This window comes from Mesitornis unicolor, unplaced genomic scaffold (assembly GCF_000695765.1).
Source record: "Mesitornis unicolor isolate BGI_N332 unplaced genomic scaffold, ASM69576v1 scaffold20971, whole genome shotgun sequence".
Classification (NCBI taxonomy): domain Eukaryota; kingdom Metazoa; phylum Chordata; class Aves; order Mesitornithiformes; family Mesitornithidae; genus Mesitornis; species Mesitornis unicolor.
Window position 1 is genome coordinate 530 of NW_010166061.1, and position 16,009 is coordinate 16,538.

Sequence of the window (16,009 nt, forward strand, 5' to 3'; positions counted from 1 at the left end):
CGAGGGATGGGCCCGAGTTGAGCATGGTGCTGTGCTCTTGATGGATTAAGTCCGCCTGGTTTTCAAAATGTGTTACTTCTTGCCTGGTTTCACCAGGGAGCACGATGGAAAAACCATTGTTCCCTTCTTTGTCGCTGTCTTGCACTGAATTGGAAGATTCAACTTATCTACCCATGGAGTGAACTGTCCTGAAATGCTTAATACCGGATGGGATCTGCCATGGAAGGCCTGCCCTCAAATTAGCAGAAGCAGCAGATGATTGTTCACACATCCTTTATTATCAAAAGAGAACGAAACCAATATTAAATTAAATAAATTACAAACATTTCTGAGCTGGTTATATATCATGCATTTATCAAGTAAGGCTTCAGAGCCATTACACATCAACATCACTGTTACTTTAGGAGCAATAAAGGGAAATGGAATTTTTACTCCCTCAGCATGAATTTGCACATCTCTGACTCTGTCGCCTGGGCATGTGGAAATTAAGACTTTGAACTGACCACTTTGAGCCTCCAGCAATGCCTTTTGCCCGCTGATGTTACGTTTATTGTCAGAATTGGACCATGGCTACAGAAACGAGGTGTCCTTCTTCCCAGATCATCAGAACTGCAGAACATTTGGTCCATGTGGCTACTTCCAAGCCATCTCTCTTGACATCCCATCCATTATGCTCACAGGCAGTTCAATATGAAATCCAGTCTCTGTTTTATACGTGGTCTGTTGCTCTGAGGATTCCTGCGTGTGGCTTGCCAGGCCCTGAGACCGTGAGATCAGCCTCTGTAATTAACCTTGAATGAAGAGCTGGAAATTGGAATTTTCCTCATTTAATGCGATGCCACCTCAGAGATACAGAAATATTGATTAGCTACTCTAGGATAGTTTCTTGTTCCAATGCACCGATTTCCTTGTTGCTTTTTTCAAACGAGCAAGTAAAAGGAACACTCAGGCAGTAACAAAAGGCCACGAGTAATCACCCTCAAAGAGAATTTAAGAGAATTAATCTCTTGATTTTACCTTACAGAACAAGCTAAACATGGTTCTGGAAAAAATCACTGCTGTCTAAGATTAAAATAAGCGATAACTGTTAGTGGCTTTTTCCAAAATGAAAATAAGCTCCTTTGGTTTTATTTCTGTCTCCTGCACCACATAATCAGAAGCTGAGGTAGAGAAATGGTGGGTTAGGTAATGAGGTGTTACATGAAACCGAACCGGCAGGGTCCCGATGCTGTTTCCTTTAATGGCTGCTTAGCTATGATGGTTTGTGGAGCGCTATTTTCCTAAAAATGAGTCATCTGGGAGCTGTAGGAGAGCGCCACTTTCCTCAGAAAACCTTGTAGCAATCTGCTAGCGAATCAGCTCGGTAATGTGTAGGTACTTCAAAACTGTACATTTCAGCTTGTTAATATTTTATAGTATCTAAGAGTAATAAAATAGAAATAACCTTTAAAAATATAATTTACTTTCATTGTTAAGGCCACTCTTTATTTTTTGCATTGATGGAAAGATAACAGACTGTCCAGTTTTACTGCCATTACCGTTCACTTCTTCCTGCTAGGGACAAATCCAAGTGCTGGAAATACCTTGGAGGAAGCCTTGAAATTCAGACAAAGGAAACTGTTTTCATTGCAGCTGAAGACACACCAGTGCGTGTCTTTATCTTAAATTCTTTCCAACCCTACGTTCATAAAAGCCATATTTGAGGTTGGAATGCACTGAAAAAGGGTCCCTTTAACCCTTGGCTTATGCTTGGATTTTTCAGGCTTTATATCGTCATCTTGTCATTACTGTCAAAACAACAGCACTGGGTGAGAAGGGAAATCGTCAGAGAGGGAAACGAAAATAGCAGTTGTTATTAGCATCACTCAAACGTAAAAGAATGTCAGCTTTTTAGAAATGATTAAGATCTCGGCTGTCTGTCTCTGAGTCGGTGAGGCAGCCTTGTTTGCCTGAGAGGTAGATGGTCCTGGTAGCATCAGTCGGCGGTGAATTTTAGTGAAAATCATCAGACATACGGTAGAGAACTGTTATGGCACTGTCACATACTGTACTAGAGTTTTCTCTTGCTGCACAAGTGACCGTTCGAGAGCTTGTCACCAGAAGCCCTTCACAGCAGGATGTCACTTGGGCTGTTCCCCAGTTGCAGACATGAAATACACTCAAATGTCAGTGTTACTGCTCTGCATCAATGGCATCATGAAAAGTGTGCAGAAGGGGCTTCCTCCCGTGTCCCTGAATTTGCTAAAACAACTTGTGAAAGATGTCTTTTACCAGAGCACTCACCCATGTTCTGGACTCAATCTTTTGTTTGTTCCAGTCAACCAGAGGATGGGAAGAGCCAGAACGCCCTTGGGATGGACGCGTTCACACCATTCACAGTCTAAGAGCCTCATCTGAAGCGCTGTTCCGTCAGCAGAAAATATCCCAAAAAACCTTCAGGAGGGATTTGAACAGGACCCTGGGTCTTTTGAACACGTGGGCGGGCAGGACAATACGTGCAGATAACCCACAGTCACAAGGAATTCCTATTTCTGGTTACAAACTAGTCCTATTAGTAAGAAAAATAACCGTGATCTGGACAGTAGCCCTCCTGAGAGAATACCAGGGTCTTTGGCCATCAGAAATACAGCACTGGTTTGGGGCAGTGGTTTCTGGGACACAGAGAAAGCAGTGGAGGGGGCTGCAGAAGGAGGGCGAGGAGAGGCAGAGGTGGGGCTACACAGACACAGGGACATTGAGGGGTTTGCATTTCCCAAAGGTCAGTGCACGTTTTAGAACGACGTTACCTTACAAAGCTGCCTCGCCGCACCTTGCGAGAGTGGCTTTTGCTCGTGAATCAAGGCCGTGAAAGGCTCTTAATATTTGCTTGTGTTTCACTTCGTCAGGAATAGAGGGAGGAGGGAAAAGAAAGGAGGAGGATGCCCAAATCACGTAATGCCTATGCGGGCGGAAGAGTGCGGTTGTGTGAGGAACAGGAGAGCACTTGGCATTAACGAGTAATGGTCCCGTGAGTTAAGGCACCTGCCTTCAAATGAACTCGCTTCTCTTCTGTAATTAATGAGATGGCATTTCCTGAGTTCCTGCTGCCACAGGTTTCTGTTGCCTGCTCGAGTCCACTGCTCTGAACACCAGAAGCAGAGCAGCAGGGAGGGAGGGATTTGTCAGTTCAGGAGGTGCGATGGCCTCTTGCTTTGCAGACTTGTTGTATCCCCAGGTGGAAGTGCAGCTCTTCACGCAGGGATGGGAGAGAGGAGGCTGTTCAGGAGGGTCCGTCCACCGCTGGTGCTCCCTGTGCACTCACAAAGCTGTCTGTGTCTCTGAGCGGAACATGCTCCCAAACATCTCCTGAAGGGCACACAAACACCGGGTTAGGGCTGATGCCGTGGCACAAACCCAGCCATGCAGCTCAGGCATTCAGTCACACAAACACCACCAGAAACCCCAGCCCTTCCCGGCCCTCCTCCAGAAGGGAGAGCTGGTGGTGGGGAGGTTGCTCTGCCTCCAGCTCTGCACGGGGAAGGTCAGCACTGGAAGGTGTTGCCTTCCAGGGACCAGGGTTCAGTGGGTGCAGAGCACTTCAGCATCAACAAAGCCTGCGCTGAGCACTTGGCCACTGATCCTTCTGTGGGGCTGGAGCACAACCTGGGTCTCCTGGTTCACCCCAGTGTGTGGAGACCACAGTTCTGGCTGTGAACCTGAGCTGTGGGGCCCAAAATGGATTTAAGGATGCCCCTGAGGGCTGACCTTCATCCAGCTCCCTGCCAGAGCTCCTCATGACAAGGGGTTTAACTTATTTTTGCAGCTGACTTTTCAGAGCGTTGCTGTTGTGAGCGGTTTGCCTGGCAGTGGTGCTGGGGACTTCCCATCTCATCAGTCCCAGCCACAACTTCTGATTCCCACCTCATGTTCCCAGCTGAAGAAGAGACCCCTGGCACCAGGACTGACCTGCTCCAAGTTCTTGAACTCTGCGGTGCTTTCATCCACAGACTCGTCGTAGATGGAAAGCTCTGTCTGATTCGGACTCTGTGCAGGAAGGAATCAAATTTGCAAATTAGCAGAGTGCAGGGTTGAAAGGAGTGAAAAAAAAGACTGACCCAGGCTTAAAACTGCATGTGCGTTTGAGGGGAAATGCCCAGGAAAAAGGGGCACAGAAGGAATCTAATCCAGTTGTTTATCTCCTTGGCTGAGCTGACATTTACAGATCTCTGTGCCGAGATACGAGATACCATAACTTATTCTCATGAGATAACTGGCTAACGCTGGATGCTGGAGCTATTCAAGGACTGGGGCATGTGCTTTGCCTTCATTTCTGAGGGCCAAATTCTGCCTTTTCCAGCCAACACCAAGCTGGGGACACAGTGCTGAAACAGCTCTTTTGGATTCTCTGGGCTGGGACCACGTCCTTCTCCCAGCTGGGGGTTTGCAGAAGACATTTCCACTTCCGAATTCCCATTGAAATCAATCCAGTCAGTAGGTACTTGGCCCGTACATGGGAATTAGGAGATGAAGTCTTGTGTTGGATTCAGACCTTTACCACTTGAGATAAACGAGAAACTTTATTAGGTGCAGTATTGAGTTGTTGTCCTTCCTTTGTGCTGACGCAACGTGTAAACCTAACAGCAAAGTGCTGTGAGCTGGGGAAAGACCGGGGAGCAAATTTACCTCTTCTAAGATGGGCGGGTGGACAACTTCTTTGCTGTTTGCCAGTGCGAACAGAACAGCGTCGTGGATCGTCAAGAAGATGTGTCCTCGGTCCAGGCCCCCTTCCTCGAAGACCCCACCGGTGCTGATGTCGTTGTACACCTGGGCTGAGGAGAGGAAAAGCACATGAATGGGAAGGAAACCAAAGAAGGAAGCCTCTGAAAGTGCACAGAGCTGACAGTGATCTTCTGAGCTAAAGCAAGGCTGGGATGCACAGGGGAGAAGGAGGTTTGCTGCAGAAATGAGTGTAGGGATCTCTGTTTCTGCACACTAAACGTGGAGATGTTCCAGGCGTACCACTTCCCAGTTTAAAGGATCTATTTCACAACGTGTTCTTCGTGGATTCTTACCATGCACGTTTGCCAAGAACACTTTAATCCCAATCTTCTGGTAACTGGAGCACAACTAGAAGGGATGAGAAGGGAGAGAAAGGATTAATAACACTGCTGCTCCAGATCTGTGTGTAGACATAAACCCTTTTATCCAGGGCTTTACTCGTATCTTGGGGATGCTGAAGGAGAGAGCCACACAAACCTCCTATGAGGAGGGTAAACGTCTTTATCTGAGCTGCCCAAGAGAGTGGAAGGGTGTTTAGTTGCTCAGTTGTGTTTGTAGCACAGAACTGACCTTGCCCAGGGCTTTTGTGCCCATGAGGTCCACAAAACACACTCCGCTCATGTCCAGGATGATGGTGTGGAAGCTGAGGTAGGGCGGTGCTGTCATCACGGGGTCAGTGTCTGCTGCGGGCACAACACTCAGCGTGCTTCCCTGCAGCGTGGCGCTGCTGCCCAGCTCGCTGTGGGCCTGCGGCTGCCCAGCAGTGCCGGCGGGCGGGCGGAACGTGACGTAGGAGACGCTGGCACCGTTGGCGGTCGTCTGGTTGTTGTTGGTGTCTGTTGGAGAGGTGCTCTCGAAGTCTTTCTGGAGCTCTTGCAAAGACAAGGTCTGAGAAAAGCAGAAATGCAGAGTCAGGGCAGGATGTGCTGCAGGAAATGCTGTCATCCTTCTGCCACCCAAACACACGCGGGACCTTTCTGGGCACAGCACAGCGATCACCGCTAGGGAGGTCCTGACCTGTGAGTGCACCTGAAGGGTTTTAATCTGGACTGACTCCAGCCTGGTGCTAGACTGAATGTCACTTGGGGTTGGAGCACTTTGGGTTAATTTGAAATGATTCCTGTTCACATGTTTCAAGACTGCTCAGCAATGCAAACCAGAGGAAGCTGAGATGACTGGGAGATGTGCTTCAAAAGGGCACTTGTGTACAGAAATGCTGACACAGATGAATCCTTACAGAAAGAGGACAAGCCCAGTTTCTAGCAGATTGTTCACCACGGGAACTTGGGGTCTTATTCATCAACACAGGACTCCAAACTGAGTTACCTTGTTCTGCCTTTCACGTATTTCTTCCTGGCCAAGTACACTTTCCCGGGATCCACCCCAGTCTGTGGAAAAGAGAGAGTTTTCTTTGAAAAGGGCTGCTGAGCCCCATGGTCAGGGGCTGTGGGTTCCTTCTCTTATTCCCCAGCCCGTGGCTCAGCACATGGGAGGACAGCAGCAGTTGGAGTGAGGAGATCCTGATGGCAACCGAACAGCAGCATCCTCAGTAACCGCGGGTACCTGCACATGTGAGGAGAGACATGCAGCAGCAGGATGACTCTGCTTTAGCAGAGAATGGAGGAGGAGACCTGCCAGGATTCAGGCATAACCTCTAAAATGAGATCTGCAAACAGTCCCGAAGATCAGGGAGAAAAGGCTGGAAGAGCAGAGGATGGATGTGACCATCTTTCATGATCATCCTCGGCTTAATTACCTCCCAGTAGCAATGCAGGAGAGAGCGAGGGCCGTTTGGGAGTGGCTGCAGACAAATTTCCCAGGGCATTGCTCACCTTGGCTATGACCTTCTCGCGGAATATCTCTGAGTTGGCAAAATACAGTGGCGAGCAGTAGGTCACAATTTTAATCCCATTAAGTTCATGCACCTGTAACAGAGACGAGAGCTCAAACCAGATGTGACAGGGACTGCAGAGTGGCTGGGAATTTGGGCAGTGGATTATGGGGAAGGTCAGGATGAAGAGCAGCTCTCCTGCCCCCTTCAAACAAGCAGCAAACAGCAGCATCCTGATCCCGTCGGGTACCAGTGGCAAACAGCAGCATTTTCTCTGGGGATGCTTTAGCTTCTGCTTACCTTGCTGTAGGCTTTGGGGTTCTTGTAGATGTCAGTGGAAGCCACTTGGCCCAGGGCAGAGCCGTTACGGCTAGGAGAAAAGAGGGGACCAGAATTAGAGTAGATGTTGGAGGGGAAGGAAACTGCTTCGCTTCACTTTCCATACTGGGATTTGAACCTTTGCTTTGTGAAAATACTTAAGTTTCATCCCTGCGGAGTCTACAGGGCAAGAAAAGAGTCAGCAGTTTGAGATCCCAGACCGGGAAATATTAGTAAAGGTCTCTGATGGATTACAAGCGATGTGGAAACTTCACGCCAGTCTCAGCACATGTACGGGGCTCTTTCTTTTGATGAGCAGGGGTTTCTGCTGGGAACTATGCAGGTAGCTTTTCGTGCTGAAGTGAATACCTTCAGACTTCCCCCTGCCTTGCGATGTGCACATCGGTGCCTGTGTGCAGGAGGGGGAATGCAGGCAGTAAATTAGCGCCTGCCATTCCTGTTTGCACATTCCAGGGGCTGGGGAGGACACCTGCACTCCCCCAGGCTCCTGCCACGCGTTCCTTCGAGACATGGGCCAGAGGTCGGCTATCAGAATAACCTGTCGTTTATCCCGCGACTGTGAGACGGTCCTGCTCTTTTTGGGTTTTGAGGCGACCCCGGTACTTACAACTGGGTATGGAAAACCACAACCAGCACAGAAAATCCCACGCCCACAGCGACTCCGTAGGGAAGGCTCAGGAAGAAAGCGGAGAGGAAGCTCACCAGCCAGACCAACTGCAGGGAGAGAAGAGCACGGCAGGTCATTTCACCCTACCACGGGCTGCAGCACGGCGATGGATGGACAACGCCTCGGTGCTGGTATTCTGGACCCTAAGAGCTACACAGCTGAGGATCAAAAGACCAAGGCCTGAATTCTGCAGCTATTCTAATTATACAGTTTATCGCATGCTTTCGTGTGAAACATCATTGCTGGGAAGCTTGCCAGAAACCCCAGTTTTTCAGCTGTAAAAGCAGCCAGTGCGTTTCTTCACAGCTGCACGAACACCCACACCGCTCATTCAGTTCAGAGAAGATTGGCCTCCCTAGGCACGAAAAGGCTTCTGCAGACTGGACCATCTGCTGCTCAGTGCCTGCTCCCAGCCCCAAAAACGCTCCTGCTGCCTGTCAGAGCATTGCAGAGGGAAGGAGCATCTATCTGAAAACTATACATGACCTGAGCACAGAGCAGATTTGATGACAAAGTATGACAGGGCATACCAAAACCTGCTCCACCTCTCAGCTCAGGGCTCTGTCATTTGTCATTTTTATATATTGGCACTCCAGCATCTCCCTCCATATGAAATTAGTCTTACCTAAGCATATAAACATGCCCTCTGAGAATCATTATCGGGTTATTATAATCCTATCCTCAAGACTGATAAAATTTGACCTTGGACAAATTAGGGTAACTTTGATGACTTCAGCATCTTAATTTATATGCATTGTGCATGTAAACGGCAAGTAAAGGCTTCCCTCCGTCCAAACCTCACACTGGGCTGCATCTGTGGCGTGATCCCTGCAGTCAGCACTGAAGCACAACCGGTAATGAATGCCGATGGTCTGACATCACCCAGAAATGGTGCTCCCCGTTTTGGGACAGGACACTGAATCTAGTTCAGATTCCAGGGAGATTAAGGTCAGGGGAACGCAGTTCACTCCATTGGCATCTGCCCGGTCCCCATGTCCCTGCACTCGCAGGATGTCCCTGGCTGCTGGCAGCGAGAGCTTTGTGCCAGCGGCTCGGTGGTAACAGCACAGCGCTGGGTCTGGCTGTGCCGTGGAGCACGGGTGATTCACACGGGGCAAAGCAGAGGGGTCTCTGACAGCCCTTCACCTCCACTATGGGGACCACATCTGCCAGAGACCCACTGGCACCACGTTCCCCAGGCAGCTCCAAGCATCTCTGCCCAGTCCACTGTCTGCTCAGGTGTTCTGGGCCTTGGGCAGGGGTCTGTGCTCCCTCCTGTGAGCTCTGATAGTGGGCAGCAACTTCACCTGCCCTCACATGAGCTTCCAGAGCCGACCGAGACCCTCCATCCTACCCACCAGGCACCAGCCGAGCCCATTCAGAGATGTGCTTAAATTGCCATAAACGATTCCTGACAGAATCGCATCTTCCCATCAGTGACTTCCCCTCTGACCGTTCTTTCCTGCATAACCATATCAGCTCAGGCCTCGCACATCCCTGGTCTGGCCAGGCTCAGCCCTAAGCGTGGACCAGGTTTTCTGCAGCTCATGCTGGAGTGTGTCTTCATATCACAAAGCCTCTGCCTGGACTGCCAACCCATCTCTTCACCAGCACCTGTTTGAGCAGTGTTTTGGGAAAGCTCTTGATGACTCAGGTCAGCCCCTTTGGACTCCTGATTTCTCCGATAAGGCGGTTTGTCGGGACCTGACAGGATATTGGCTCAGTGTCCACACACACCACTCAGCCGTGGGAGTCCTGTTCAAACACTGTCTTTCTATGTCAGACATTTCCAAATTCCGCTCTCACTCCCCCGCACCCCCTGCCTGGGTTTATACATCAACCAGTGCCTGGAGTCCTTATCGCTGTGAAGGGCTCTCCTCACCCTGGAGGGCTATTGTGCGAGTTTTTAAGTCATGACTCCTAGATATTGAGCAGGGCCGGTTTGGCTAGTTCTGGGCAAACAGGCTCCCGAGGTGATTGGCATTTAAACAGAGCAGGTAATAGTTCAGGCCTCTCCGATATGTGCACTGAGCAGGAGAGCGCTCAGCTGGGCCCTGCTGCTGCTCAGGACCTCGCTGGCCACGGGTTGGAAGCAGGATCTCACTGAGAGAGCGAAACCCCCCTTCTGCAGGGGGTTCACACCGCCCTCCTGCCCCCCAAAATCCTGCTGGGGGCTGAGCCTGCTTGCCCTGCTCTGTGGGCTGAGCTGTGGTGCAAGGCGGACGCCTCCCACCCATCCCAGGCACTCACGCAGTCCAGCTTGCTCTTCCTCCACAGGTAGAAAGGGTCAGCCAGCTGCTTCAGGGAGTTTTTCAGGTTCACTGCGATGAGGGCTCCCAGGACGGACTGCGGAGGAGAGGGGTTCCCATCAGCCGGGGCGGGGATGCACAGCGTGGATGTGCCGCGTTCTGCAGTGTCTGCCTCCCTTGGGCCAGGTACCACAGGAGAATGGGATGGATGATGCTCACAAAGATCTCACGTGGATCTGAGCATGATAATTTAGGCTATTCCTGCTTCCAGAGACTCAGTGCAGACAGGATCCCAGCCCAGGAACAAGCCGTGCTGTGCAATGGTTTGCATCAGGGGTTTTTGGAGCAAGGCCGTGCCGTGGTTTGGGTGTGTAGAGTGTGTGACGCAACGGCCGCGCTGTTTGCGCAGATGTTTGTGTTACCTTTGGAAGAGGTTCGAGGTAGATCCCCAGAGCCAGCATGGTCACCATGACCACCAGGGCCACAAAGAAACTTGCCACCTGCAAGAAAAAAAATAACTTCAGCACACATCAGGGTCTTCCTAAACCCCCTCTGAGTCTTTCCTCTCCTACTGCTTAAGCCAATGGCACAGCTGGTCGCTGCAGTGTTTTATGTGAGGACGATTGCCTCTGAGAAACAGGCTGGGATCTTGCAGGTCTCACAGATAACCCCAAACTTCCCTCATGTGGTAGCTCTGCTCAGTCGGGGGAGATTGGGATTTACAGAATGCACATTCACAGCCCTACGTCAATGCCGGATCCAGGGAACCATCCAGGGAACAAAATGGGGTATGGAGCTTCTGCAGACCTGCAGCAGCGATGGCAGCGCGCAGCAGCTGCAGGGGTCTGTGGTCAAGCAGGGTCCCATAGGGAAGAGAGGAGGAGGAGGAGGAGAACTCACTTGTGATTTCCCTCCGGCCCCGTCGACGGCGAGAGTGACGGAGAGAGCACAGCAGATCACGTGGATTTTGAAGAAGGATCCAAAGAAGTTGCTGCAGCCCAGGGCCAGCATTTCCTGTGAGATGGGGAAATGTGGTCATCAGAAAGGACCGTGTGAGCCTGGCAGGAGGGCAGGGGCCTGTGTCTGGGGTTTGTGTGGCCAGGGGAGGGATCTGGGTGTGTGATCTGCAGTGTGTCCCAGACCCTTTCCTTCCAGGAAGAGCTGGGACGGGCTCTGGTGTAGCAGGGAAACCTGGAAGCACAATTCCACATAAACACGTTGTCATCTGTTGACACACGAAGGGCAGGGCTCCGTGTGGTATGTGTGGCTGTTGTTGAAAGCTGCCACTGCGCCAGCGATGACAAAAGCGGATTATTTAATGTCCTGCCTCTCACAGTATCTAGGTGACACACCAGGAATCCAGGTGTTTCTCTGCCCAGTGAGAAACACATGTGCCTCGCTGTGCTCCAACAACCTGCCAAAATGCATCCGGGCCAGCACCCAGGGCTGAAGCCTCGGGTCTGGAGGGAAAGCGAAGCAGAGAGCTCAGCCCAAGGCTTCCTTCCCCTTTGCAGCTCTGTCCCATCCAGGATCTGCCGTGTCCCTCCAACCCCCCATGGCAAGCTGCCACAGGAGCCTGCATGCATGGGAGCAGCAGGTCTGTGTGGAGCAGAGCACGCTTGAAAGCTCCCCATTCGTGCAGCGAGGTTTTCCCTTCACGCCTGAGAGCAAGGGGAACGGTCCTTGACGCGTTCTTCCAGACCAAGCGTTACCTGGTTGGGGTCCACGTCGTAGCCATGCTTGGCTGCCAGCGTCCTCCCCATGGCCAGGTTGATCACGTAGCTCACGATGGCGAGCGAGAAGGCTGTGCCGATCATGTCCTTCCACTTGTTCACCAGGGGCAGGGTTGGCGCTGGGAACCTGCACGCAGAGCGGAGGCAAGAAGCGGTTGTGACACCGGTGTCCGGCGGAGGTGCGTGAGGAGCTCAGGAATGACATAACCCTGACAGTCCTGGACTGCCAGACAGCAGGGAAGAGTGAGGTGTTTTCCAGGCAGCAGGAGGAGGAGGAGGAAGGAAGATTACCTGGAAGCTGAGTCAGACCTGCACATGCACTTACCCCATGCTGATCTTCCCCACTATCGGCATCCCGTACTTCTCGGGCATGTTACAGCTGCCAGAGATTGCAGTTGCAACTATTACCTGAAAGAACAGAGAGTGACAGAGCAGTAAGCAGAGAGAGCATGAGCTGGCTCAGAAGCAAAAGAGCGCTGTGCTCCTGGGGCTGGCAGTAGAAAATGAGCACTGAATTTGGGCTAGGAAAGGAGAAAAGCTCCCCAGAATGGGTTATGGTCCCCATCCTCAGCATCACTGGGATGCAGGTAGAGTCTAACAGGCACAGGCTGGGTGTCAGAGCTGTCCTCCATGAGGATGGCCCAATTTCTGACCCCAGGCCTTGTGGGGGTCACGTCATATTCACTGAGTAGATGCTCTACACCATGGGATCTCTGTGGGCAGGAGAGGGTGTCCCAGGGCTGTAAGGTGAGGGGAGAAGCTGTCTGCTGGAGGGCCGAGGGACAGCTTGTGCTCACTTACGATGATGATCTCCATGGGGATGGGCATCCGGATCTTTTTCATGTACTTCAGGTTGAGCTCCTTGACAACGAACAGGAGCACAGCACTGACCAAGGCGTAGACCAGGGAGGCCACATTGGTCTTGGGCAGGCCTTTACAAATATCTATGAAGGTCTAGAGGGGAGAGAAGAGGAGAAGGTGCCATGGGGAACCACAGACCCTGCACTGTGGAGGGCACTTGTTACCATCATCGACTGCAACTCCCCTGAGACGTGGGGAGGGCTCTGTAGGGTGACAGAAGTGCCAGAAACCCTGCTGCTGGGGGATCATCCACCAGCCCTGGGTCTGAACTCTTTGGTAGAGGCAGTTCTAGCTGCATCAGTGGAGGATGCATCCATGGGAGATGCAGGAGAGCTCAGGAATGGGTAAACCTGCTCGCAGGGAAAAGTTCCCGTTGCTAACAGTTGTGCAGGACTCCTGCTGTAAAGCACCCGGTTGATATTCTCCCCAAATCCCAGACCCATTTCATTGTTTCTAACTAGAAACTACCAGACAAGGGCTGAGATAATGCTGTAAATGCAATGGCAGCAGCGTAGGTGTGCCGGGCTGGGAGTGGTGCAGACAGACAGACAGACAGATAGCCAGCCATACAGCCCCCTCCAGCCTTTCCTCCCTTCAAGCCCCCTTTCCCTCGCACGGGTGTCAGTGATGGTGGTGTGGTGGTCACTGGGGGAGGAGGAGCAGGGAAAGACCCTGTCCAGAGCACCCACTTACATAGACGATAGCTAAGGGCCCGGTGTAAGACGGGACTGTCAAGCCGAAGACGTACTTGAGCACGGAGATGAGGATCTGCAGCCCTGCTGCTGTCATGAAGCCCCTGATGAAGGACTCGGAGAGGTAGATAGCAACAAAGCCAAACTGCACGAATCCCAGGCACAGCTAGGGCAAGACAGACAAGGCGTTATTAGGAGCGTGCCAGCCCGAAAGGGCGAGGTGCAGAGCCCGAGCGTCGGGAGAGAGGGTGCATCCCTCCCACGCAGCCGCGGCACAGGCTGGGCTGGGCAGACTGGAGCAGGGACGAGGAGAGCAGAGCTGGGCGCTGAGGCATCATCGCCCGCTGCCATCCTGCTCCAGGGGCTGGCCTCACCCTCTCTGTTCAGAGGATTTCACACCAAGACTGCAGCTGGGGCGAGTTTCCCCCCACATCTCTATGCTGAGGTATCATTCACTTATAAGTGGGGCCTCTTTGAGCATCCGCTGCCACCATCTCTGCTCCAAGGAGGGAGCCCAGCCGACGCCACGGGGCCAGCTCTGGTCGGAGGACACAGCAGAGGCGGTGCAGCCAGTCCTTACCTGTATGATGGCTGTGAGACAGGCTAGCGTGGCCGAGATCTCCAGCCTGGCCGCTTCCAGGGCTGTGGTGTTCACGCTGGTCTCGTTGGTGGTGTGGTTGAAGTACTGGAAGTCTGACTCCGGAGCCAGCTCATTGCAGACGTTGCCAACAATAATGCTGATGACTGCAAAAGTACCTGCAGCACAACACGGTCACGTCAGGAGTCTTCTCTAGAGAGCATCCTGTCCTCGAAGGCATTGGGGCAGGTCGGGCTGTCCAGACCGAGTCACCCATCACCACAGCCAGCCCCATGGTGGGATGTGGCAGTGGTTCACTGGGGTGAGATCTTGCTGTGCAGCCAGAATCAGAGATCCCATAAACCCCGATGGATCAAACATGCCCAAATATCTCTGTTCTGGGACACAGCGAGTATTCTCAGCCAGTGTTTAACTGCCTTGTGCAGACAGTTTCTCTGCAGACTCTTACCTGGGACCATCTGATGGATACCACCGAGGAACAGGTATGTTACCAAGGGGAAGAAGGAGGAGTAGAGCCCATTGACAGGAGGCAGATTGGCCAGCAGCGCGAAGGCCATCCCTGGAAAACACAAGGGAAATGGGCAACATCAGCACCCTGCCCTGGGGCAGGCGCTTTCTGGGCAGGAGAGGCCAAAGAGGGCCAGAGAAATATAGGGACAAGCAGGTCATAGACAGAGCTTGGGTTTATACACATCAGCAGTAAAGGCAGCAAACCCCCCCAGTTTGGATTTATGTGTCATCTGCAGACCTTTACTTGATCTGTCAAAGTGCTGTCCCCTCTCAGTGACCCAAAAAATCCCTGTGTCTCACCTTGTGGCACTTGGATCGTCCCCGCGCTGAGCCCTCCAAGAACATCAGACAAAATGTAGTCCTTGATTTTGTACTTGGGAAGCCACACAAGTATCGGGAACAGGCTGAAGAGGGTGAGTTTGAATCTGGAAGTTGAACATCTAGAGGAGACAAAAAAACCCACAAATAAGTAAAGTAGGAAGGAAGCGAGAGAGCTGGGAAGTGAGCAAGCCAGGAAGGATCTTCCTAGGAATGTCTCAACCTTTCTGCCACACCAAATCCTCAGCCCAGTATTTGGTGCACCCGTCCCTGCAGGTGCAAGGCAGTCAAGTGGCTGGCTGTGCTGTGGAGGGTGATGGTGGGGACGCTCCTGACTCAGCTTCCAGTGCTGCCACAGCTGCAGGGACAGCCTGCACCGAGCGAAGGGCTTGGCTCCCCAGTATCTCAATACCCCGCAGATCTGGGGGACAGCTGAGCTGTAGAGAGGAGACACAGCTCGGAGGTTCACGGGGCAGCTGCACAGAGCCCGGGGTGAACTTTTCCAGGTCTCTGGTCAAAAAACCCCAAGCGTGTCTGAAAGAAGAGGATCGCTCCTGGGTTGGCACATGCAACATCTCGCATCTCTGCCTGCTGACATGCATGTTCTCTCTTTCCTGTATTACTGCCTTAATTTTTCCAAGGAATGGAGATAGATTTCCAAGACAGCAGCCAGCAGGATTAAACATCTCTTTTTTAAGAAAAGCTAGTACTGTTTTTGATCAGAAATAAAAGGAAATCTCAGCTGGAAAGCTTAAAGAAATAATCCACACGCTCATACCTGCATCACCAATTTTACCTTTTTCATTATTAAAAAACGTGGAAAACAGAAACCCAAATCCCAAACGCACGAAGTGCAAACTGTTCTGCTTATTTGCCTTTCAGCGCCACAGCTGAGGCAGGAGAGCAGTGAGCGGTTCCACTTGCTCCAGAACAGTTTGCATCTCTGCTGCACCTTTCATCCATCAAAGCCCTCAAGATCATGGAGAAGCTTTCCCAGGATAAAATGGGAACTATAACCCAATATCCCAATTCCAAATGTGGTTTACATTTGCCCCAGCTATAGCATTCTGTTACCTGAAAAGGTTTTTCAGTTTGTCCCCAATGGGGTAACTTCTGCTTTTCTTCTCAAACTCCTCATCGAAGACGCTGACCGAGTACGCAGGGCGTTCGATGACATAGCGAGGCCTGGCGTGGTTCATCTCTGGATCATTTAAATTTTTCCCAGAAAAAAGAAAAAGCAAAGCCAAGAATGTGAGCGGAGCCGGCCCCACCTGCAGTATAACAGACCGGACACCTCCAGCGTCTGGGAGCCCTCCCCGAACTTCTCCACCCTAAATAGTTTCCCCGTGGCGCAGAGGCAGGTCCTGGGAGTGGCTTCTCCCAGCACCGGGGGCTGCTGCTCCCTGGCACAGGGAGGTTTTGGCAGCTATTTTGAGGTGATGCTAATGAGCGC

At 51.8% G+C, this 16,009-nt stretch overlaps 1 protein-coding gene across 1 annotated transcript; it reads right to left on the reverse strand.

The window, feature by feature from the left end:
* Nucleotides 1-3,297: 3,297 nt before the first annotated feature.
* Nucleotides 3,298-15,755, reverse strand: SLC26A9 (solute carrier family 26 (anion exchanger), member 9). Its single transcript, XM_010194852.1, has 20 exons — nucleotides 15,631-15,755; nucleotides 14,539-14,678; nucleotides 14,177-14,287; nucleotides 13,711-13,886; nucleotides 13,132-13,296; nucleotides 12,379-12,531; nucleotides 11,903-11,985; nucleotides 11,557-11,704; nucleotides 10,745-10,858; nucleotides 10,267-10,344; nucleotides 9,846-9,941; nucleotides 7,536-7,642; nucleotides 6,890-6,959; nucleotides 6,591-6,683; nucleotides 6,085-6,146; nucleotides 5,329-5,704; nucleotides 5,052-5,106; nucleotides 4,663-4,808; nucleotides 3,946-4,023; nucleotides 3,298-3,345 (listed from the first exon to the last, which is right to left on the reverse strand). The coding sequence occupies exons 1-20, from the start codon at nucleotides 15,753-15,755 to the stop codon at nucleotides 3,298-3,300; spliced, it is 2,424 nt and encodes an 807-aa protein (XP_010193154.1).
* Nucleotides 15,756-16,009: the final 254 nt, after the last annotated feature.

Excerpts from the sequence above, each read along its gene's own strand:
- SLC26A9 (XM_010194852.1), bottom strand. The coding sequence starts at position 15,755 with ATGAACCACGCCAGGCCTCGCTATGTCATCGAACGCCCTGCGTACTCG. Across the intron at positions 9,942-10,266 it reads ACCTCGAACCTCTTCCAAAG|TCCGTCCTGGGAGCCCTCAT; the intron begins GTAACACAAACA and ends TCTCCTCCGCAG. Across the intron at positions 4,024-4,662 it reads ACCCGCCCATCTTAGAAGAG|AGTCCGAATCAGACAGAGCT; the intron begins GTAAATTTGCTC and ends CTTCCTGCACAG.